This window comes from Rhamphochromis longiceps, linkage group LG12 (assembly GCF_057381845.1).
Source record: "Rhamphochromis longiceps isolate RC_006_pf linkage group LG12, R_longiceps_female_GT1.1, whole genome shotgun sequence".
Lineage (NCBI taxonomy): Eukaryota > Metazoa > Chordata > Actinopteri > Cichliformes > Cichlidae > Rhamphochromis > Rhamphochromis longiceps.
In genome coordinates, this window is record NC_140568.1 from 6,734,195 (window position 1) to 6,754,482 (window position 20,288).

The following is a 20,288-nucleotide window of genomic DNA, read 5'->3' on the forward strand; positions in this document are numbered from 1 at the left end:
TCAAACGAGCAGCCAGGTTTTATTTATGCTTTTTTTTTAAACACATGGTGTAATTTTATAGTCGGGAAAAAACATAAAAATTAAAACAGGAGATTAAGTTACTGTGAAACCTGAAAGTCTGTTTGCGATGAAGCGTAAATGCTGACAGAAAACCTCTTTTTTGTTTTCTTTTGAAGGCTTTGGGAGTTTGAATTAAAAGACTTTGAAGGAGACGACGCCAAACCTCTTCTGAAACTGGTAAGTCTAGAACACTCACAAGTAATTTGGAGATTTCTTTTTTTACATAACCTCTGAACAAAACTGCACTGTAAATGTGTTTTCTGTTTCAGGTATGGGCAGTGAACAATATTAATAAAATAAGGGACATAGCCCGGATGCTCCTTAAATTTCCAGAGGCTATACCTCCTTAATTTCAGTGGGTCACATCTGACATACAATTAACAGTCCAGCTACAGTCTTGAAATATTTCTGTGGTGCTTTAAATATGTTTAAAAGATATTTAAATAGCCTTATTCTACAGAACACTTAAACTCCTCAGCATGATGAACGATTCCGTTTAAATTCTTAAAGACAAGAACCAGGAAGTTCTACTTAACAACATTGCAAACTTTGCACCAGTGCTGCTCAAGACGATTGCTGGTGTAGCAAAGAATCACGTATCCAATATCTTTAAGCCCCCTTCAAGTCTTCCAATGTTTGATGTTCTTCCAAACGAAGAACCTCCTTCAGACAGTCCTTCAACGCCCGATGTTCCACCAGTTGATGAACTTCCCTCTGAAAATGTGCCAGTGTTGAATGTTCTTCCCAGTGAGGAACTCCTTTCTGAAAGTTTGCCAGTGCCTAATGTTCCCTGTGAGGAACTTTCTGCTGAAACTGCATCCATGTCTGAGACAGCTGAGACAGAGGAGTCTGAAGACCTTAAAATCAAACAGAAGACAAAAAAAGGCTTCTTCCAAAAATTAAAAATTCTGTGCAGTTGCTGTGTCAGACCGAAAGAAACTGACTGACAGAGAAACTGAAATCAAATTAAAAAATATAATTAATTAAAAATAATATTTTTTGCACAAGTCTCCATCTATGATTAAAGATGATTTTCTTTCAGATGTTTATAAGAGTCTCTTACGGTTCTCTAAATACCTTCACAAGTGTTGTTAACATAACATACTGATGTTAATATTTATAATAGAATTTCAACTTAACTCTTAACATGTCAACAACAGTAAGTGAAACTGGTAAATAACACTAGAGAATGCATTTCCTGTAGAAAATGCAGTGTAAATGCTAATAGCTGAATGGTTTGAGCTGAATTTTTATAATTGCTGAATCTTTGGAAAACAATGTTTAATGATGTGAAATACACCGAGTCATTCACCTGACAGCCAAAGTGCAGAACTGAAATTCACACAGAAGAACAAACTAGCTGAACATGTTGAAAATGTACATAAGAAAAACTGTCTAATGACAGAAGAAAATTAACCCCATTCTAGAAAACATCTGAATGAATATTGAAAGCTCATATTCTTTAAATCACTGGGAGAGTGGAATTAAATGTCTGAACTCAAGAATCTCAAATAATTCTTGGATAATTATCCAAGACTGTAACTATGATCAAAACACTTTTTGAACCATGAGGGTCCCAAGGACTTGGTCTACACAACAGTGTGTTTTGTATTTTCCTGGTGTCAAAACATCTTTTATTTATTAGAAAAAAGAAAGAAGTCAGTACCACAGGTTTTATTTTTATTATTTTAATCCACTGAAGTCAACACAACCAAATGCTGACAGGATCGATGATTTCCTCCCAAACTCTGGTATCCTACAAAACATACATGAGCAGTAGTATCACACTAGGTGGAGAAGGGCAAACAACAGTGCTCAACATTACAACCCAATGACCATTATCAAGAAAGTTTCCCAAATGTAAATCACTTCACATTATAGCTTGGCATACAAAACCTACACTTTGACAAGGCAATGAGGAGGGGGGAAAAATCCAGTGTTTACAGTATGGCTGCACAACGCTGTGTGACCGATACGGTTACTAGCTTGAGTGAATCTGGTGTTGACGTCAGGCAGATAGATAGAGAGGAAGGAAAACGATATACCCGGTAATTCATTCACAACACTAACACCGAGAACAGTGGACACATCATCAGCACACTGTGTGGGGGGTTTCATGTACATACAGAAGCATTTCTTTTTTTCATCAGGTCTCAAAAAACAACTCATCGTTTCACATCTTTAAAGAGCCTTCATAGATACAGTGTGCTATCAATATCTTTACAGAACAGGCAGGCAAGTATTTCAACACATATCCTAAAACATACAGACAAATCTGTTACAAATAAAAAGTTGCAAGCTCACATACAGTTTCAACCATTTGGATTGTTACAGGTGCAAAACGTGTTCTGTTAAAACTGGGTAACTGGTGACTCGACCCCGGCTGCTGTTATTACAAAGCTTACACGACTGCTGTGACATCATCTGCACATATACAGCAATGGTCATATATATTTTTATATATATATTTATAGCACCAGGTGCAGAGAGGTTGTGGGCAAACCTTCCAATCGAGCTTCTTCGACTGACTATATCCTTAACCACATCCAGTGTTGCTATTATTGGAAGCTTTTCGCCCAGACAACCTATCAACCAACATGAGGGGAAAAAACGCGAGGAAGAAATGAGGGAAGAGTGTGTTTCTCAGGCAGAACACTAGCAATTTCTCCCCCGGGGTGAAGCTAAATGAGTGGTTTAACCCTAAAAATACCCTTTTCTTTTCCTTTCAGTGCAGTCAGCGTTTTCCAAAATGACTTAAAAATGTTAAAACATAAAACATCAAAAAGACAATATTTTAAAAAAAAATGGAAACAGAGTGCAACTATATCACTAAAGGAAGACATAGGTGAATTGCTCAGCTCAATACATGGCTTAAACTTAAAACCAAGCATAAATTCAAATACTGCAGACTTGAGGTGTTATTGAAAAACAATATTCTACTATCTAATTTCTCATTTCTGAACAAACAGTCTCATAACAGTAGAAACAGCATTGTTAACGGTGGCAACAGAGGCTCTGCTTTCAGCTAAAGATGGCTGATGTCTGAGAACCACCAAAACATTCTAATACGTGGAAAACGAACAGCGCAAGAAGAACAACCACCAAAGGTTCCTGTTGCTAAAATATTCCTTGGGGTGACTTTTGGGTCAGCTTATTGAGCCAAGAGGGCAAATAAACAATCACATGCAGCTGAAAATAACAAAAAAATGTAAACAAATTAATTTCATCAATAATCAAACTGGCCGTGAAAACAGCATTAAAAAAAGAGCTGCTTCAATTCACTTGATCCTTCCTCGGTATTTAACTATCTCGAGACGGTGAAGCGAAATGGAATAGTGCTTTCTTTTTTCTTTGCATGAGGTGACGTGGTGGTATGTGTGAATATTAATAAATGGTGTGGGCTGCATAGGGGAGTCGGAGGTGATCAGCAAAGGGACGTGATGTGACATTTGTAAGAGCAGCCTCTGGTCCCGTGTGGCCCTGCGACCCCCCTCCCTGGCTATGTGGAGAAAAAGTGCTTAGCCGAGGCTGGTGATGTTAGCTTTTCCACCGGGAGGAGCCACGATGCGTTGAGTGGTGCGACGAGGAACGTTGTCATCAATTTGGGCGCCTAAAAATATTTTTGAATAAAATATTAGACAATCTAAATGGCCAGCTGTGAAAAAAGGCAAACTGGCAGGTGTTCTGACTCACCAGACAGACTGAAGCCAGACTGGTGAAGGTTGCGCACAGGCTGGTGAGTAAACTGCTGTTGTTGCTGCTGCTGCTTGGCAGGGGAAGTCTTCACCGAGGAAACTGTGGACATCACCTTGGGAGTCACAGTCACCTCACAAACTGGCCCGTCGTACAGACCCCTCGGGACTCCTCGCAGCTCTGTGAGCTAAACATAATAACACGGTCATTCGTATTATAAGAATGAGGTCTCCGCAGCTGTGGCTGCTCCTTAGATACACGCACAGGACTCACCCTGCTGCGAGCTTTTATCCTCTTGTAAACGTGGTCCGGGAAGGGTTTACGGCTGATGTAGCGCCCACAGCCCTCCGTGGTGTGAAGGCTGCCCTCCTCCAACACAATCTTGCCCTGGCTGATCACCACCAGAGGACCTCCACGCACTTCTGTCCCCTCGAAGATGTTGTACTCCACAGCCTGGAACACGAAGAAGTTTTATGGTTTTACAAGATTAGCAGAAATCTCTTAAAAGTCCTAAATAAATATCTGAGGTACAGAAGCAAAAGTAAATTTCCCTGATATCTTATATTGCATCATATCGATTTTTTTTTTTTTTTGCCTGCTTTAATCCTTTCCCTCAAAAAGGCGACCATTTGACGACCTCCTCTGTACCTTAATGATGAGTTAGAATAGAATAGAATAGAATAGAATAGAATAGAATAGAATTCAACTTTATTGTCATTGCACATGCACAGGTACAGGGCAACGAAATGCAGTTTGCATCCATCCAGAAGTGCTTAGTGATATAGATATATTACAATATATATTAGCAATAATATAGATATGTAAGTATATTACAGAAATGGGTCTATTATGTTATAATGTACACGGTATGAAGTATGTTGTGAATATTCTATAACTATAAGTATGTACAGGCTGTAGTGAGTACAAGCTATGTACAGGCTATGGACAGGATATAAATATGAAAAACTATACAGAATATGAAATAAATAACTTTACAGGAATCTGAGATATACAGCTATACAGAAATGGGAACTATGCAAGTTGTAAACAGTTGTAGGATTAAAGATTATCGAATGTACAGAATGATTGTTTACACAGAGCTATACAGTAGTGCAGTTAAGGTAAGTGAGGGTGTGGATAATTTCTACAGAGGCTATATAAAGTGCTAGTGGTTGTGAGTGGTGGTTCACTCCATGTTATTATTGTGTGTTTGAGGGTACAGTTGTCCATTGTGTGTGTGTGTGTATGTTCAGTCCATGAGTTAACGTGGGTCAGATGTCAGGAGGCAGAGTTCAGGAGTCTGACAGCTGTGGGGAAGAAGCTGTTCCGGTACCTGGTGGTCTTAGTCCGGAGGCTCCTGTGGCGCCTCCCAGAGGGCAGGAGGGTGAAGAGTCCATGTGATGGGTGACTGGGGTCTCTGATGATTTTCCCAGCCCTTTTCAGACACCGCTTCCTGTAGATGTCTTTTATGGCAGGAAGTGGTGCTCCGGCGATGCGCTGGGCAGTTTTCACGACCCTCTGCAACGCCTTCCGGTCCGAGGCAGAGCAGTTCCCGTACCAGACTGTTATACAGTTGGTCAGGATGCTCTTGATGGTGCAGCGATAGAAGTTCACCAGGATGTCTGAGGACAGGTGGTTCTTCCTCAGAGTCCTCAAGAAGAAGAGGCGCTGGTGAGCCTTCTTGACCAGCTTGGAGCAGTTGGTCGTCCAGGTGAGATCCTCGGAGATGTGGACTCCCAGGAACTTGAAGCTGCTCACACGCTCCACAGCCGTCCCCTTAATGTGGATGGGTGGATGTGGGTCAGCATTCCTCCTGTAGTCCACGATGAGCTCCTTGGTCTTCTCGGTGTTAAGCAGCAGGTTGTTTGTGTCGCACCACTCAGCCAGACGATCCACCTCCTCCCTGTAGGCGGCCTCATCGTTGTCACTGATGAGGCCAATCACCGTGGTGTCATCTGCAAACTTAATGATGGTGTTGGAACCATCAGCAGGTCTGCAGTCGTGGGTGAAGAGGGAGTAGAGGAAAGGGCTCATCACACAGCCTTGTGGTACACCGGTGTTCATTGTGATGGTAGATGAGCAGCGGTTATCCAGCCGGACATGTTGGGGGCGGTTGGTCAGGAAGTCCAGTAACCATTTGCAGATGAGGGAACTGATACCCAGGTCTGTCAGTTTCCTGATGAGTTGTGAGGGGTGGATTGTATTGAATGCTGAACTGAAGTCTATAAACAGCATTCTGGCGTAGGTATTGTTGTTGTCCAGGTGTGAGAGGACAGAGTGCAGTGCGATGGAGACTGCATCCTCTGTGCTCCTGTTCTGGCGGTATGCGAATTGGTGGGGGTCCAGGGTGGGGGGGAGACAGGATTTGAAGTGTGCTAGGACCAGTCGCTCTAAGCACTTAGTGATGATGGGGGTGAGTGCTACTGGGCGGTAGTCATTGAGGCAAGATGGGTTGGAGTTTTTGGGTATCGGGACGATGGAGGTGGATTTGAAGCAGGCCGGTACCACAGCGTGGGCCAAGGACAGGTTGAATATGTCTGTCAGCACTCCTGCAAGCTCCTCAGAACACGCTCTGAGAACACGCCCGGGGATGCCATCGGGACCTGCAGCCTTGTGGACATTGATCCTGCTCAGCACCGCTCCTACATCGGTGGGGGAGAGAGTCAGAGGTTGGTGGTCTGGCGTCACGTCTGCTTTGGTTGTGGTTGTGGGGTTCCCTCGCTCAAAACGAGCATAAAAGTTGTTGAGCTCGTTGAGGAAGGAGACATCAGAGGATGCGGGGGAGGGTTTGGTGGTCCTGTAGTCTGTAATGGTCTGGAGTCCTTGCCACAGTTTTAGTATATATCAATAAAAATGTGGTTTCCGGGTTTTTCCAAGAGTTACTTCTGATGTACACCCAGTCTATAAGCACAACTGAAATATGACAGAAACCCCTCAGCTGAGAGCTTTAAGTCAAGTTGGCTTCAAGGGGTAAACAGTTAACAAGATGCCATTTAGTATAGTGAACAGTGCAACAAGTCATTTTTTAAATTTAAAATTTGCATAATAAAACAGAGGATATATTTGAAGCTTATTTTTCACTCAGATTCCTTGTTATTCTCTATCTTTTGTCACTCCTGCCTGTTAATACCATATTAGTACCTCACTTGCTAACGCAGACCAGGCTCAGCATGCAAAGAGCATTTGAGCTTAAGAATTAGGTCACATTATGTATAAGACACACAAATGACTAAATATATTGGGAATCAAGAGTCGTAACAAGCTATGTAAATATCTGACCAGGTTGTGGCTCTTAGCTGAGATGATCTTAGTGACGTCTGGGTCCCACAACACAAGGTCGGCATCGGACCCCACGGCGATGCGGCCTTTGCGGGGGTACAGGTTGAAGATCTTGGCCGCGTTAGTGCTGGTCACTGCCACAAACTGGTTTTCATCCATCTTTCCGGTCACCTTTAGTGACACGACAACAGATCGCTTAATTTCAGTGAGTGTAAACATGCGGCGAGGTTTGCCGGGGATTTTGCTTTATGTTCCAAATTTTCTGGAATGCGTGAAAAGTGGGTCACATTAAGCTCACCACACATTTGTCCCAGATTAGGGACATCCTCTCCTCGGTGCCGTTGGTTCCCTCTGGGATGAGGGAGAAGTTATCTTTGCCTACCGCACGCTGAGAAGTTTGGAAAGTACAGTGAGCACTTCCGGTCACCTGCAAGTCCCCGCTACATAAGAAACAAAGCGAGATATCCTTCATGTGTGTGATGTGTAATGTGCCATTTTAGATTAATTCATCCGAAAATGTTTGAAATGTAACATTTTTATTAAGGCTGCTCATGGAAATGTTATGATTATCTGCTGTCATCAGGTGTTCGATAATAAATGTGATTACAGATACAGCTGAAAATTCAAATGCAGCACACAGCTGTAACATCTGTCAAATCACTGCGTTACAGCTGTTTATGTCCTAGCTTAAAGCACCTACCATGACAGCAGGGAGTTGAGGTAGTCGGGGGTGGTTGGATCAGGACTAAGTGGTGGAGAAGTGACAAAGGCTGCTGCCTTGGCCCAGTTCTTACTCCAGTAATGAGTACCATCTGTGCCCAAGCTGGCAGAGATGGGCTCTCCGTAAACCACAGCACCTGCAGGAGCAGACAGGATGATGTCAACGCTACGTGTCAGGAATACAAGCAGAGTAAAAAAAGAGAAAGTATTTTTATAAGTTTCTCTTCTTACCCCTTTTTCTAGCCAGAGCAATGACATCAGCAGCACTCTTGCTCATCACCTTGGTGATGTAGAGGGGACAGTTGGTCTGATTGGCGATGGTGACAGCACGATTGACCGCCTCGGCCTCTACCTGCGGATAATGAGGTGAGACACAGGTGATTCTTCTGTTCCACACTATATCCAGGCTGTCGCTTGTCACTCTTAGACATCATCAGTCTTACCTCCTCGGGGCGGCTGAGCACGTGACCTTCAGGTCCTGTGATCCCCAGCTCTAGAATACGTCTCTGCTCCTAAAACATCCACAAAAACATTATTATCAAATACTGAAGTATCTGGTTTGACATCACTGACTTTATAAGGGGCTACGTTACCTCTGCAATGATGTCTCCATTCTCAGCATGAACCTGGGCGATGGCTCCGAGATCTCTGATGACACTGAACACCTCGTAGATCTACAAGAACATGGAGAAAAGTGGTCGAGCTCATTGGGGGGGGTGGGGGTCATTTATACCAAAGACATCTAAAAGCCTACAAAACATGTGCTGTGACAGACGACTCAGCAGAGATCCCAGCAGCCAAGCATACCTGAGAGTCAGAAAGTTGGAAAACATCCTTATAAGCCAAATAGACCAGGAAAGAGTTGACACCTGAAGGAAGAAAACTTATGAGAGAAAACAGCCAAAAGGTGGAATAAAGAGAGCAAAAGAGGGAAAAACCCAAAGCGAAGGGAGGAAGTAAAAAAACCAAAAGGATAAAAAAAAAATTGCACAGCAAAAATTTTAGGTTATTGCAGGTTGATTTTCTTTCCTACGCAGTCAGAGAACCACTTTTTACAACAGGGAAATGGCAACATTTCACCACCCCAGTAAAAAGTCAGATAAGTCTAAGATTTTGAGCCGTACGTGGGAGACATGAGCTGAGTACAACTCCGACTACATACCATGGTCCTTCACTAAAGTCTCCATCTCTTCCTGGTTGCCTTTGTTCCACTCTGTGATGTCCACATGCAGAGAATAGTCACAGCAAGACTTGCTGTCAGCCCACTCTCTCCACTGTGTGAAGGCAGCAACCAGGCTGACGCCAGGCTCCGGCACCACATGGTCAACTATAGAATACAAACAAGCAGGTCTGATTTCATGTGCACAAGCAAACTGTTAAATTAAATCATACGCTTGATGGCATTCACATCTGCAATGTCATAATCCCCAAAACAACATCGCTGTATGTGTAAACTGGCTGAAAATACACGAGCAAGTCTGTCTGATGTGTCACATACTGATCATGGTTGTCCCCCCAGCCAGGGCCGCCCTGGTACCCTGGTAGAAATCATCCGCAGCCACCATGCCTCGGTCAGGCATCTGGAATCGGGTGTGCACGTCAATACCCCCGGGCATCACCATTCTTCCATGAGCCTCAATGATTTTAACTCCACCAGGAACAATAAGGTTGTCTCCAATTTGCCTCAATGAGACAAACAAAAAGAAAAAAATCAGGCATAAAGAAGTGAATGAAGTTACAAAAAGCAAAAGCAGAAAAAGAAGGACTTACTTGATGACTCCATCTTCCATGTAGATATCAGCCAAAAACGACTGATCATCGTTCACTATCTTCGCCCCTTTGATCAGAAGGCGGTCACTCTGAAAGGATGAGACAGCATTTTCTCAGCATTAGCTAAACCAAGCAATAAATATTTTATTTTAACTTCCAGCAGCCAGCAGTTTGATCCATGACTCAACAGAAAATCTTTTACCCACAAACACAGTTTTAGAAAAGAAGAGTGACCGAAGCTAAAGCTGTGAATATTTCCCAGATTGCTCAAAGTCTCATGCAAAACATGGCTTGATCCATACCAATCCTCAACCTGTCTACATGATGACTAGGATTAATTTAGTAGACTTATTCATGCATAACAGACACATCATTTGAAGAGAGGGAAAGATTCTTAGCGCAGGCTCTTGAGTGACACAATTACCTCCACCTGAATGAGATAAAAGGAAAGCATAACAGGCTGGCCTACTTCTCCTAAAGGCTTTCTGGGGTCTCCGAAGATATAAAAAAACGTTTTGCAGCAAAACTCACAGCAGGAAACACTCAGTGTGTCCAGCTTTACAGACTGCAGGAAGCATTAAGTGTACAGGGCATGGCTGACATGATCTCACAAACCACTGCGCTGACATAAGTGGGTCATTTAACCTGTGTCCTTTCTGTGCCCGAGTGGTCAGCAGCTAGTGTACTGAGCTTGCGGTATACACATACAATATCAAATGTAGTCCTCAACTTCCAAAATGAATGTGCCAACATCTAAATCATATATCAGATGCTGATCATTACCATAAACTCCAAAATAAGAAAAAGCAACATCTTCATCTTTTATGCATCAATTATCAGACAATTACCACACAAATATATTGGGTAGCCAGAATCGAAACTATCGGAAATATTAGCTATTTGCTGATCCATCGTTTCAGCATTTAGAATCACGGATATGTTAAAGTTAAAAAGCAAAGAGAAGATGAAAGAAACACCCTTCAATTATTTGTTTGCATAGTTTGTCCAACAGATGGCGCTAAGGAACTTCCCTCCTGGCAACGCATCCTTAAAATGCACAAAAAGGGTACTCTGTTTCACCTTGGTGTGTCTGAAAGGAAAACTATATCAGAGGATATACCATAACTTTAAGTCATTGTTTTAAATAAAAAGCATTTGTTTGACCCTAATCTTAGTTTTGTGTTTTGTTTTTTAATTAAAGACAAAAGCCGTTGGCATGTCTCTTTTAATATTACTGTGTAATAACCATGAATCAACTATTAACAGACAAATTCTGGATATTGATGGATATGACACAGTTAGAGATTACAAAGAAAAATTAAAAAAGACCTATACAAGAGCCAAACTCTATAAAAGAACACACAGCCTCAATCAAAATCAAGCTGTGCGACAAACAACTGCACCTCAATATGGTGCTAGCAGAGGTTAAGTTGCTGTGAAACTCTTAAGGCACATTCTTCAAAGGACTGCTATTATTCCTGCTTTAGTGTGCTTTGAACAAATTCAGCTAGTGCTTTTCAGACTAACCTTGGCATTTTGTTTAAAGCTTTGCAGAGTGAAACTATCTAGTTCATTCACTCCAGACTAATAGGTGGTGTTGTACTGAGTGTGAAAGCCTGGGAAAGGCTGGCTGTAGAGTTGCTGCTGTCTGCATGGCGTGTCTGGGATGTCAGACTCGTGTGTTTATGACCCTGGATCGACCTGCGAAGGACCTGACAACCATCTGTATGAAACACAGCCAGTACATAAAAGATTTTGATGTGATTAAGTGATCAAACATAAAGCTGCTGAGTCTATATGCTGCAGAATCAGCCCTCTTGCTGCATGATGAAAGCATAGGGTTTGGATGGGAGCTGTGCAATGACCTACTTTGCGAGTGAGGTTTTACTTCTTTTAACTATCACAGCAAGCCTGCTGCATTCCCCCTAATGATTATGTGTGGTCTGGGTGAAGAGCTGCACCATAAATCAAAGCAAAATTAATGTATATTAGCAAATCAGGATCTGTAGCAATATTTGACTGAATATGAATCAGGATTTTTTTTAATCCATAAACAAGAAAGAAAGACAACAAAAAAACACATAGTCCACTGAAGAGGGCAGGCATGGTGGATGCTGGAGGATAGAAGGTGGAAGATGAAAAACGACACAGTGAGGGAATCTGTGTCTAAACCTGTTAACTACACCCTTCAGGCTGAGGATGCTCTGAGAGAATAAGGGCTAATAATGGCAGCTAAATGACCTGATCTGAGTATTCATTACAGAGAAAAAATTGTAAGACCCAGATTTCAAATGAGGAATTGTTAAAAGGCTTGCACACTAGCTGGTTACCATCCCAGGCTGTCGGTATGTGGAGCTGGGCTGCTGCTGCTGCTGCTGTTGACAGCGTCAGTGGTTGGATAAGCGCTGGCTAGCTTTTGGTCTAAACTGTGAAGCTCACCGTACCCTTTATACACCCTTTATACACCTCCACTGCAGGACAGATATGATAAAATAAAACAAAACTCACTGTAATTCGTGGGATGTTCTTCTTTCCTTGGTACCCCGACATTTTGAAGCTCTCTCCGACACGGGTGCCCCCTGCCTCTTGGCTAACGCTAGCTAGCGAGACTGGAAAACCTCAGCTGCCAATGAAAGGATGAATGGATGCTCCGCTTGTTGGCCAGTCGACGCCCTGAGAGAACAATGCCTCTGTCTGAAAATGTCTCTATATATGAAGTCAAGTTCGCAGCGTGCGGCCTAAAAACAGCAGCCTAAAACGACAAGTTGTACCTCTGTCTCGCACTCGTAGACCTTGATTCACTCCTATAACGGGTCCCTGAAACCCAGACGAGCTCGAAGGAGAGGAGGGCCACAATGAGGAACGGCGCATGCGCACTGCCCCGCCCTGCTCTGCTTTAGCTCCATGTTTCTGTCCTGATGTGATACATGCAGTTTGGAGGCGAAATATGTTTTGCACAACCTGTTAGATCAGACGGACACGTCAGGGGATAAAAGGAGTACTTTAACAAAAAGATTAATCTCCTGATCTAGAAGTTGAACAGTTTATACAACTGCTCATATGAAAGGCTACTCTTCTCACAACAGCATTTTGGCACTGGATTTACAGTTTGTGACATACCATGCATTGATTGTTGTATGGATAAACTTTTGATAACTATAACCAGTAGAGCTACAGTGGGGGAAATAATTATTTGATCCCTTGCTATGTTTGTAAGTTTGTTTACTTGCAACAAATATGAAGAGTATCTCATTTTTATGTCCCCCTCCTTATGTCCCATGGCTCATGTACAGACTCGTCTGAAGTTCTCCAGTTTGTCAGCGAAAATTTGGGAGAAAGCGCTGTGGTCAGATGAAACCAAAATTCAGCATTTTGGCATGGTTGAGGAAGCAGAGTATGATCCAATGAACACCAACCCCACAGTCAAGTACAGGGGTGGGAACATTATGGTTTGGGGCTGTGTTTCTGCTGACAGTACAGGATTACTTCATCTCATTGACGGGCCACTGGGGCCATGTACCATACCGTCTTGGATGACTACCTTGTTCCTTCCATTTCTATGTAAGTGAGCAAACTTACAAATTCAGGAAGGATTAAAATAATTATCATCTTTACAGTAAATCTACAGACCTTATACTGTATGACATCTTCCAAACTATCTGACAGTGTGTTTCTTCACCGCTGTTATTAACAGTGCACTAAAGAGTAGAAATGCTAATAAAAAGCACAACTATAACCCTATCTTTTATAAAAATTAAAACGTCCACATTCATGAAGATCATCTGAAACCTCTTTAAATGAACTACTAACAACAAATGAGGAAGCAACAGACATTTTATTTTGGATTCACACACATTCACTTTCATCCTTATTACGCTGAGTGCTTTGTTTAATGGTGATGAAATGTAAATGACTTCCAAAGACAGCAGCTGCATTTGTTTCAGCCTCTGTATTCAGTACAAAGTCCATTCAAGTTTTAACACACTGCTCACTATTCAGCTGTGCAGAAAGCCCATTATGATGATATGTGCCTTTTATACTTGAAAAATGAATTCAATTCTATGGATCTCTATTTACGTCCTTTGTATTTTTTTTTCACATCAGCCACTGTATACAGTACAAACTTTATATTCCAAAAATTCCAAGTATTGCACACTTATCAACTGTACATAAATCTGTTTTCACATGCACAGTTTAGGAATTAGTACGAGTGCTTCCAAACCAACACAGCCAACAGCCAATACTGTAAGTTATAGCCAATTTTTCCATATTGTTATGGTCTGATCCATTTACAGACACTGACAGAATAATCCAGTCAGCATATCAGCATCAATATACAGAAATGCATGCATTTTCTCCAGAAAATAATTTCTTTAAAAGGTACACAGACACTGTACGCTAGATGAAATTACTGTACAGTGAAATCCAGATTAAAATCTGATAACACTTTTAAACGAGAACCCCTAGAAACCCCTTCTTCCTCCTCCGTGGCGATCCTTTCTGCCACTGAAGCTTCAATTAAACGACAGCAAAAACACATTACTTACACTGCCACGATGCATGAGATATAATACGCATTAGTATCACTGTATAAACAGATTATACAATGTCGGAAAGTATCTATTACAAGGGGCAGATCACAGCTTAAATTAATTTTTCACATCTACATCTTTAAATACCTAAACATATAAGAAAATGTAAAAAAAAAAAAAAAAAAGTCTCAAGATAAATCACCGATGTGCAGTGGTGAAGCATACAAATTTGGCACTTTGCCACTGATGCTATATTATGTGTTAAAGAAGAAGATATGTAGGCAACAAAACAAATAAAAATAGCATATGGCCTGGTATACTGCGTTCCAGCCTTTAGGTTGCCACTATTATAGCATATTCCAACTATTTCTGTAAAATTCTGGAGCTACATACAAGATAAATGTTTACGCTTTCCAACCTTCAGAACAAAAAAGCTTTTAAACCCTCTGCGGTCAAAAAGATATAACTTCTATTATTAAAAATGTGTGGAATTTAAAAACTGATCCCACAGTGCAGTACCCCGTCCCCCTACTACCACCACGCTTTCACTGCACCTCTAATGTTAAGCTCAATAAGTTAAGGCGATTCAAGTCCCTTTTGTTCCCAGAGCCGATTAATTCGTTTCTTGCAGATATTAATTACGAAGGCAACAGAGGACAGACGCAGTCCAATTTCTTGTAACTTAACAACAAGGCAAGTAAAGAAACTAAAACCCTGAAGCAACTTCATCTGAAATCCTCTTGTCTCGTATTTTTTAGTCGAACAGACGACGAATACTTTTCAGGTGGAACAGACTTTGTTACCTACTGCATATATGCAAATTTGTGACAACTGTGTGTACAGTGTTGTCCTCGGTCAAAATCTGATGGAGCGCAACCACGGTTACATCATGTGTACGACTACATCTACGATGCAATATAATTTTTAATGGTGATCGGAAGGGAAGTGCGGGTGTACAACAGATGCAGAGAGAGAGCTTGACCACACGAGGATGGCTGAGTGACTTGGAGAAGGGAGAACATCTAGGCACTGCTTCATTTTCTACTCAGTAGGAGCTGGTGGCGGCTGTTGCAATTCTCTTCCCAATGTACACTCTGGGAAAGAGGAAAAAGGAAAAAAAAGGAACAAAACTGAGTCAGTTTGGAAAAAAGGAAAAGAACAATAATATTTTGCAACAGTACTAGATAAATGATGATGCTCATTTATAACAAGTGATAGATTAAAATTAAGGTATACACTTTATAAACATAACATGGAAGCTGTCTCTTTGAACGGCTATAACTTCTAGATATGATTGTTGCAGACAAACATATAATTAGGGCAACTTGAGAAAACTCCAGCTGGTGTAACAAAAAGCTCAGCAATGGTAGAGATGCGTGACTTTTGACTTACCCAAGCCCAAGAGCCAGGATGTGTGAGATGAGTAAGGAAGGGATAAAGACTTTGAGAAACTCGGCAGAGAAGATGCCGCCTTTCTTCATGACTCCACTCTTTCTCATACTTAGAGAAACGGAACGTCGGGGGTGCCTAAAGTGGAACTCTCTGATAGGAAAAATTAAATGACAGGTTATTAAAAAAAAGAAAAGAAGAAAAACACAGCTAAAGACAGTCTCCTGACATATCAGTAAGTAGCTCTGAAAGCCTGGTTACTTTGGTGGAATGTTTTCAGGTCTGCTCGACCAGTCAGCAACCCAGTCTACTTCTTTGTTCATCAAAATGTCTTCCTCTCTGTCCTTCTCTGCACAATCTTCCTCTGACTGCAAATATAAAAGATGAAGCGATTAGATCAATGAAAAAGACTTTAAAGGGTCTTAAACTTTAGAGCTGAATACATAGCTTTACCTGACTACCTCTTGGGCTGGACATTTCCACATCAAATGTAATCTGACCCTCATCCTGCTCTGGACTTGGTGGCCTGTGAGGGCTTAATCAACATGTTTGGAGTAAGAAAAAAAACTTCTCAATAACAAACACACATATAAGGCCTTGAAGACCAAAAAATGACTTTTCTTCCTACCTATCGCAGGAGGAGTTACTTGGGCTGGATTCGTGTTGTGCATCCAGGAGGATCTTTTCCATGTCCCCGTTGTGGATAGAGGAGGACGATGGCACATGCTCTAGTCCTCCAATTAGGGTCTCATCACTTTCAGGCACCACTTCCAAGGTCTGCAGAGTTTGACTCATACCAGTATTTGCGTTTATTTGGTCTGCAGCAGGTGGTGTTAGCAGGTTGGTCTGCCTCCCCTGGGCCCCTGTATTCCCATTTAGCTCCAGCTCCACCCAGGACCCTTTGTAAAATAAAGATCAAGAGGACACAAGGAAGGTAAGCTTGCTGTGATAAGGCACAAACCTCGCAGCTGATTACACAGCACATAGAGACACACCCTCAAATGGAAACAGCTGACCTACATTTTCTGCACCGCTGATTCTGCGAATTCAAATGAACCGCCTGTGCACCGCATCCATGATGGCACGCATTTCTTTGTACCACTGCCCCATAAACAGCCTGCACTCTTTTTTTTAATCAGCAGACGGAAGGGTGTTGCGTAATCTCTCGGAGCCTGCGGGTTTGTGTGAGCGCACAACGTGACAGCGTGAGACGCCCTTTCCCGAAAACAAAGCATGGTGTATTTGTTTGGTTCGCGGATGGACATAAAAATAATAGATTGCACATTTACAGAAGCATTTGCCATCAGTGTTGCTCCCATGCGAGGTCTTGCATAACTACAGAGCGCACGGTGAGACAGTTTGCCCAGACATGTCGCTGTTCCAGCTGTGGTGCTGCCACGCATGACGAAGAACATCCCGAGAGCTAATATGATGGCGCTTTAGTCGCTTGAAGTGCGAGCACACCTTAAGTGTTGTTTTAAATGTTTTTAGCTGTTTGCCTGCATGCAGTTGGGTAAAAATTGCGACCACTGCCTTCGGTTAGATTTGATGTATAATCAAAAGTGCAAAGGGCTTTTGAGTAAAGAAGTAGCTTGCCCACACAAAAATATACGGCCCATTATAGGAAAATAATAATTTAACAAAAAGGAAGTCACAAAAATCCCCCAAAATATTCAGTGTTTTGCCTCAAAGTTGTTTTCGTTGCTATTGAAGCCCACCTAGCTTCAATCTTTGTACATGATTGGCCAGTAACGCGTCCATCAAAGCTTTTCTAAGACGCTATTGGCTCATTTGAGGTGACGTCAAACAACATACCCCCGCCCCTCCCAGTCGACGAGGAAATTCCACCCTCGATATAACTTTTACAATAAAACCTTCGCAGTAGCGGTATTTTTCACACACACAAGCGTCCATTACGAACATGTAAAGTAACGACTACGACGTGGAGCCGGGAAAACCCGAGGACGGTACGTACCCTGAAGCCCGGGCTCTTCGTTATTGTTTTGTTGAGCCGTCGCGGTGGACATGTTGACTATCCTGTTTTAGCATTCAACATGACACGCAGACAAACTTCCAAGTGCGCAGGCGCTAGATCTGTCCAGAGTCCAAACAGACAACAAAGGCTGGCTCTAGATCAGAGATGGCGTTTTACTTTTTCCCCCACCTTTTGGTTACGTTATTTAAAAGCTGATTTGAATAATGTACACAATTGCAAGATTTAAGAAAATAGAGATGTTTCTTTTTTCCTTTTTTGGGCGTGAGGGAAAGTAAAAAAATATTTCTACTAAAATGAAGTCCCACTGTATACACAGAAATCAGTTCTCTGATAGCATCCGGTGTATTTATAACCGATGTAAAATCATAAAGCACTGTGTTGGTTTTTGGGGTGTTTTTTCGTTTTTGTTTTGTTTTGTTCTGTGTTGGCCACTTGAGTCATTAGAAGGTTTGAGATGAGACTAACAACATTGATAAGGCTGGTCCTGTCGCCTCCAATTACAGGGTGGCATGGAAATAGCAATTTCTTTACACATATGCACATATGGCATATGCGGGTTTGGGTGCCTCTATAATATGTACAAAATATCGTTAAAATACATCAAATCCAGTAATTAAAGTCTCTAACTTTCTTATTGGTCAAATAATTAAACATTTCAGTTACATTTTATGCACTGTGTGGCATATATGACAAATAAGCATGTAGCCCAATAAATATAAAATCCAGAAAGCTACACAACATGAATTTGAAATACAAGTCTAACTTAAGATTCACTCTTTTCATTAGAAATAATAACATTTTACATGACTAAATTTACACAAAATGTCAGAAATCTGCACTGTCTGTTCCTACTGAAAACAAGAAACAAAGCTATTGATGCTATTACATGTTTTGATGTAATATTATGCAGTATATTTAGGTTTAGAATTTATATTCAAGGTTAAATGCGGCTAGGCTTAAAGTCTTAATGCTAGCTTATTTTAATAAACATCACTGCCATATGCAAAATTAGGGTGGCAGTAGGGGTGGCAAGAGTTTATTTTAGGGTGGCACATGCCACCACAGTAGATCTGCCCCTGACCACTGGTAAACCTTCAAATAACTGCTGGGTTACATGTCTGGAATATTAACGTGGGCAGAAAATAGGTCTGGTATTAATTAGAAAGGGATGAATCTATAGGACACATTGAGGATTGGGATTGGTGTGTTTTTATATACTTTTCAAACATAAGGCCCGGTAAAGACTAATTCGCCCGCTGGGCGGCCTTGGAACAAGGAGAACAAATATTAACTGTATTCACATTTAAGTTTTACAGCTTTTTCTATTTGTAAAGACCCATGGCCATTCATAACACACAAAGGTAATTACTAATATAGATGTTTGGGTTTGTTTTTTTAAAAAAATGCATTTTCAGTCCTTTTTCTTTGGTTTATAATTACGGGACAGTAATTCTATTATATACTACCTTGCAGAAAAAGTGGGATGTGCTGAAATTACCTGCCTTTTTCTTATATTAAGATATTTGGGGGATTAAATGTGTAGCTAGAGTTCTTTGAAACTTCCCTTTGTGTCAGTGTAAAGTGGAGTATACGTTGCCCATGATGTAAAAGGAGTTTGACATCGCTGAGGTAGAGAAAGCAGTTTCATGCTGTTTTCATTAAACTTCACACCAATAGAGAAAATAATATATAATACGATAGCAACTCATCAGAGGTGTGTAATCCTTAGATCAGGTATGCAGACATTCATCTCACATCTTTCCAATTGAAAAATGTTTTTTGAAGTAACAGCTTTGTTCTTAAAAGCTTTTTAAAAAAATTATTATTAAAAAGATAATTTATTTAAAATAAGAGGAAAGGTGTAGTCTTTTTTAAGACAACATGCAAAGCTTAGTTTAGCATTTAAAAGCCTTACAGAATCCTGAAATGCCCTCAGTGTCTAATCCAAAATAAAAAAAAAAACGACAACAAAAAACAACAGTCATTACATTCAGAATTCAGGTTGAAAATTCTTTATTATTTTTCATCTAAATTGTACTTTATTCCATGTGACAAGGACATAGCTGTACACTGAACCCTTTGTAGCCCCCCCACCCCATAGATCACCAAACTCTTACAATCTTTATTCAAGAGGCCATTTTAAAGAAACAGAACATACAAATTAATGAAATTCACAAAGGTAAAAGTGCAATTTGTTTTAACTCCTGTAATATATCAGACATGTATAATACACTGCTGCAACTGAGAAAACCTTACAACTCCAGACAACAAGTAGGGAAGGTTTGGTTTCCCAGGGTGTTGTTCAAAAGCCATTACATATGTTTGATTTTATTTTTTTAAAAAAGAAAAAGTTATGAGCTACCTTTAAATAAGGCAGTTTTTGTCTTGAGTCCTGAAAAGCTGCTTTCTTGAAGGTACGTTTTGATCAAGAGCAGCGGTAAATTCCCCTGAGCAGTCACCTGTCTGGCACATCATAAATTTCAAGAAACATGACTTGATTATCTCATTTATTCTTAATGCTCTAAGAAAGGCAATAGGGTTCCTTTGAATATCATCATGATTTAAACCACAGTTATGAAAAATAGCTACTGTAATTATGTGTTAATTTATGGGATCCTTGACTTGGGAATGGGCACATTATGAAGGTTTATTCAAGTGACTGGAGCTGTATGACACAAATGACCCTCACACAGTGTGAGGGGAAAAAGAAAGATTAGTGAAATACCTCAGCACTAGTAGACATTACCCAGAGCCCTGAGTGAGAGACACACACACACACACACACACACACACACACACACACACACACACACACACACACACACAAAACAGTAGTTTAACACCACCGT

General features: G+C 41.2%; 2 protein-coding genes and 1 long non-coding RNA gene across 3 annotated transcripts in view; 1 reads left to right on the forward strand and 2 right to left on the reverse strand.

The window, feature by feature from the left end:
• Positions 1–1,731: 1,731 nt before the first annotated feature.
• LOC146656737 (dihydropyrimidinase-related protein 2-like) lies at positions 1,732–12,382 on the reverse strand. Its single transcript, XM_085424508.1, has 15 exons — positions 12,294–12,382; positions 12,031–12,195; positions 9,523–9,611; positions 9,251–9,435; positions 8,915–9,079; positions 8,560–8,621; positions 8,346–8,426; positions 8,196–8,264; positions 7,984–8,104; positions 7,733–7,889; positions 7,331–7,472; positions 7,033–7,203; positions 4,027–4,206; positions 3,754–3,940; positions 1,732–3,670 (listed from the first exon to the last, which is right to left on the reverse strand). The coding sequence occupies exons 2-15, from the start codon at positions 12,070–12,072 to the stop codon at positions 3,579–3,581; spliced, it is 1,743 nt and encodes a 580-aa protein (XP_085280634.1). The 5' UTR covers positions 12,073–12,195; positions 12,294–12,382; the 3' UTR covers positions 1,732–3,578.
• Positions 12,383–13,342: 960 nt separating this feature from the next.
• On the reverse strand, positions 13,343–17,572 carry LOC146656738 (BCL2/adenovirus E1B 19 kDa protein-interacting protein 3-like). The gene is made up of 6 exons (XM_085424514.1): positions 17,419–17,572; positions 16,072–16,342; positions 15,897–15,978; positions 15,705–15,811; positions 15,447–15,596; positions 13,343–15,148 (listed from the first exon to the last, which is right to left on the reverse strand). The coding sequence occupies exons 1-6, from the start codon at positions 17,468–17,470 to the stop codon at positions 15,100–15,102; spliced, it is 711 nt and encodes a 236-aa protein (XP_085280640.1). The 5' UTR covers positions 17,471–17,572; the 3' UTR covers positions 13,343–15,099.
• LOC146656739 (uncharacterized) overlaps positions 17,258–20,288 on the forward strand; it is a 44,701-nt gene continuing 41,670 nt past the window's right edge. Inside the window, exon 1 of the long non-coding RNA XR_014913962.1 lies at positions 17,258–17,410. This is a non-coding gene — a long non-coding RNA (uncharacterized LOC146656739). The remainder of the gene's footprint in view (positions 17,411–20,288) is intronic.

Excerpts from the sequence above, each read along its gene's own strand:
- LOC146656737 (XM_085424508.1), bottom strand. The coding sequence starts at position 12,072 with ATGTCGGGGTACCAAGGAAAGAAGAACATCCCACGAATTACA. Across the intron at positions 8,265-8,345 it reads ATGGAGACATCATTGCAGAG|GAGCAGAGACGTATTCTAGA; the intron begins GTAACGTAGCCC and ends TGGATGTTTTAG. Across the intron at positions 4,207-7,032 it reads CAGCTAAGAGCCACAACCTG|GCTGTGGAGTACAACATCTT; the intron begins GTCAGATATTTA and ends TTCGTGTTCCAG.
- LOC146656738 (XM_085424514.1), bottom strand. The coding sequence starts at position 17,470 with ATGTCCACCGCGACGGCTCAACAAAACAATAACGAAGAGCCCGGGCTT. Across the intron at positions 16,343-17,418 it reads CGAAGAGCCCGGGCTTCAGG|GGTCCTGGGTGGAGCTGGAG; the intron begins GTACGTACCGTC and ends TATTTTACAAAG. Across the intron at positions 15,812-15,896 it reads CCAGCCCAAGAGGTAGTCAG|TCAGAGGAAGATTGTGCAGA; the intron begins GTAAAGCTATGT and ends TTATATTTGCAG.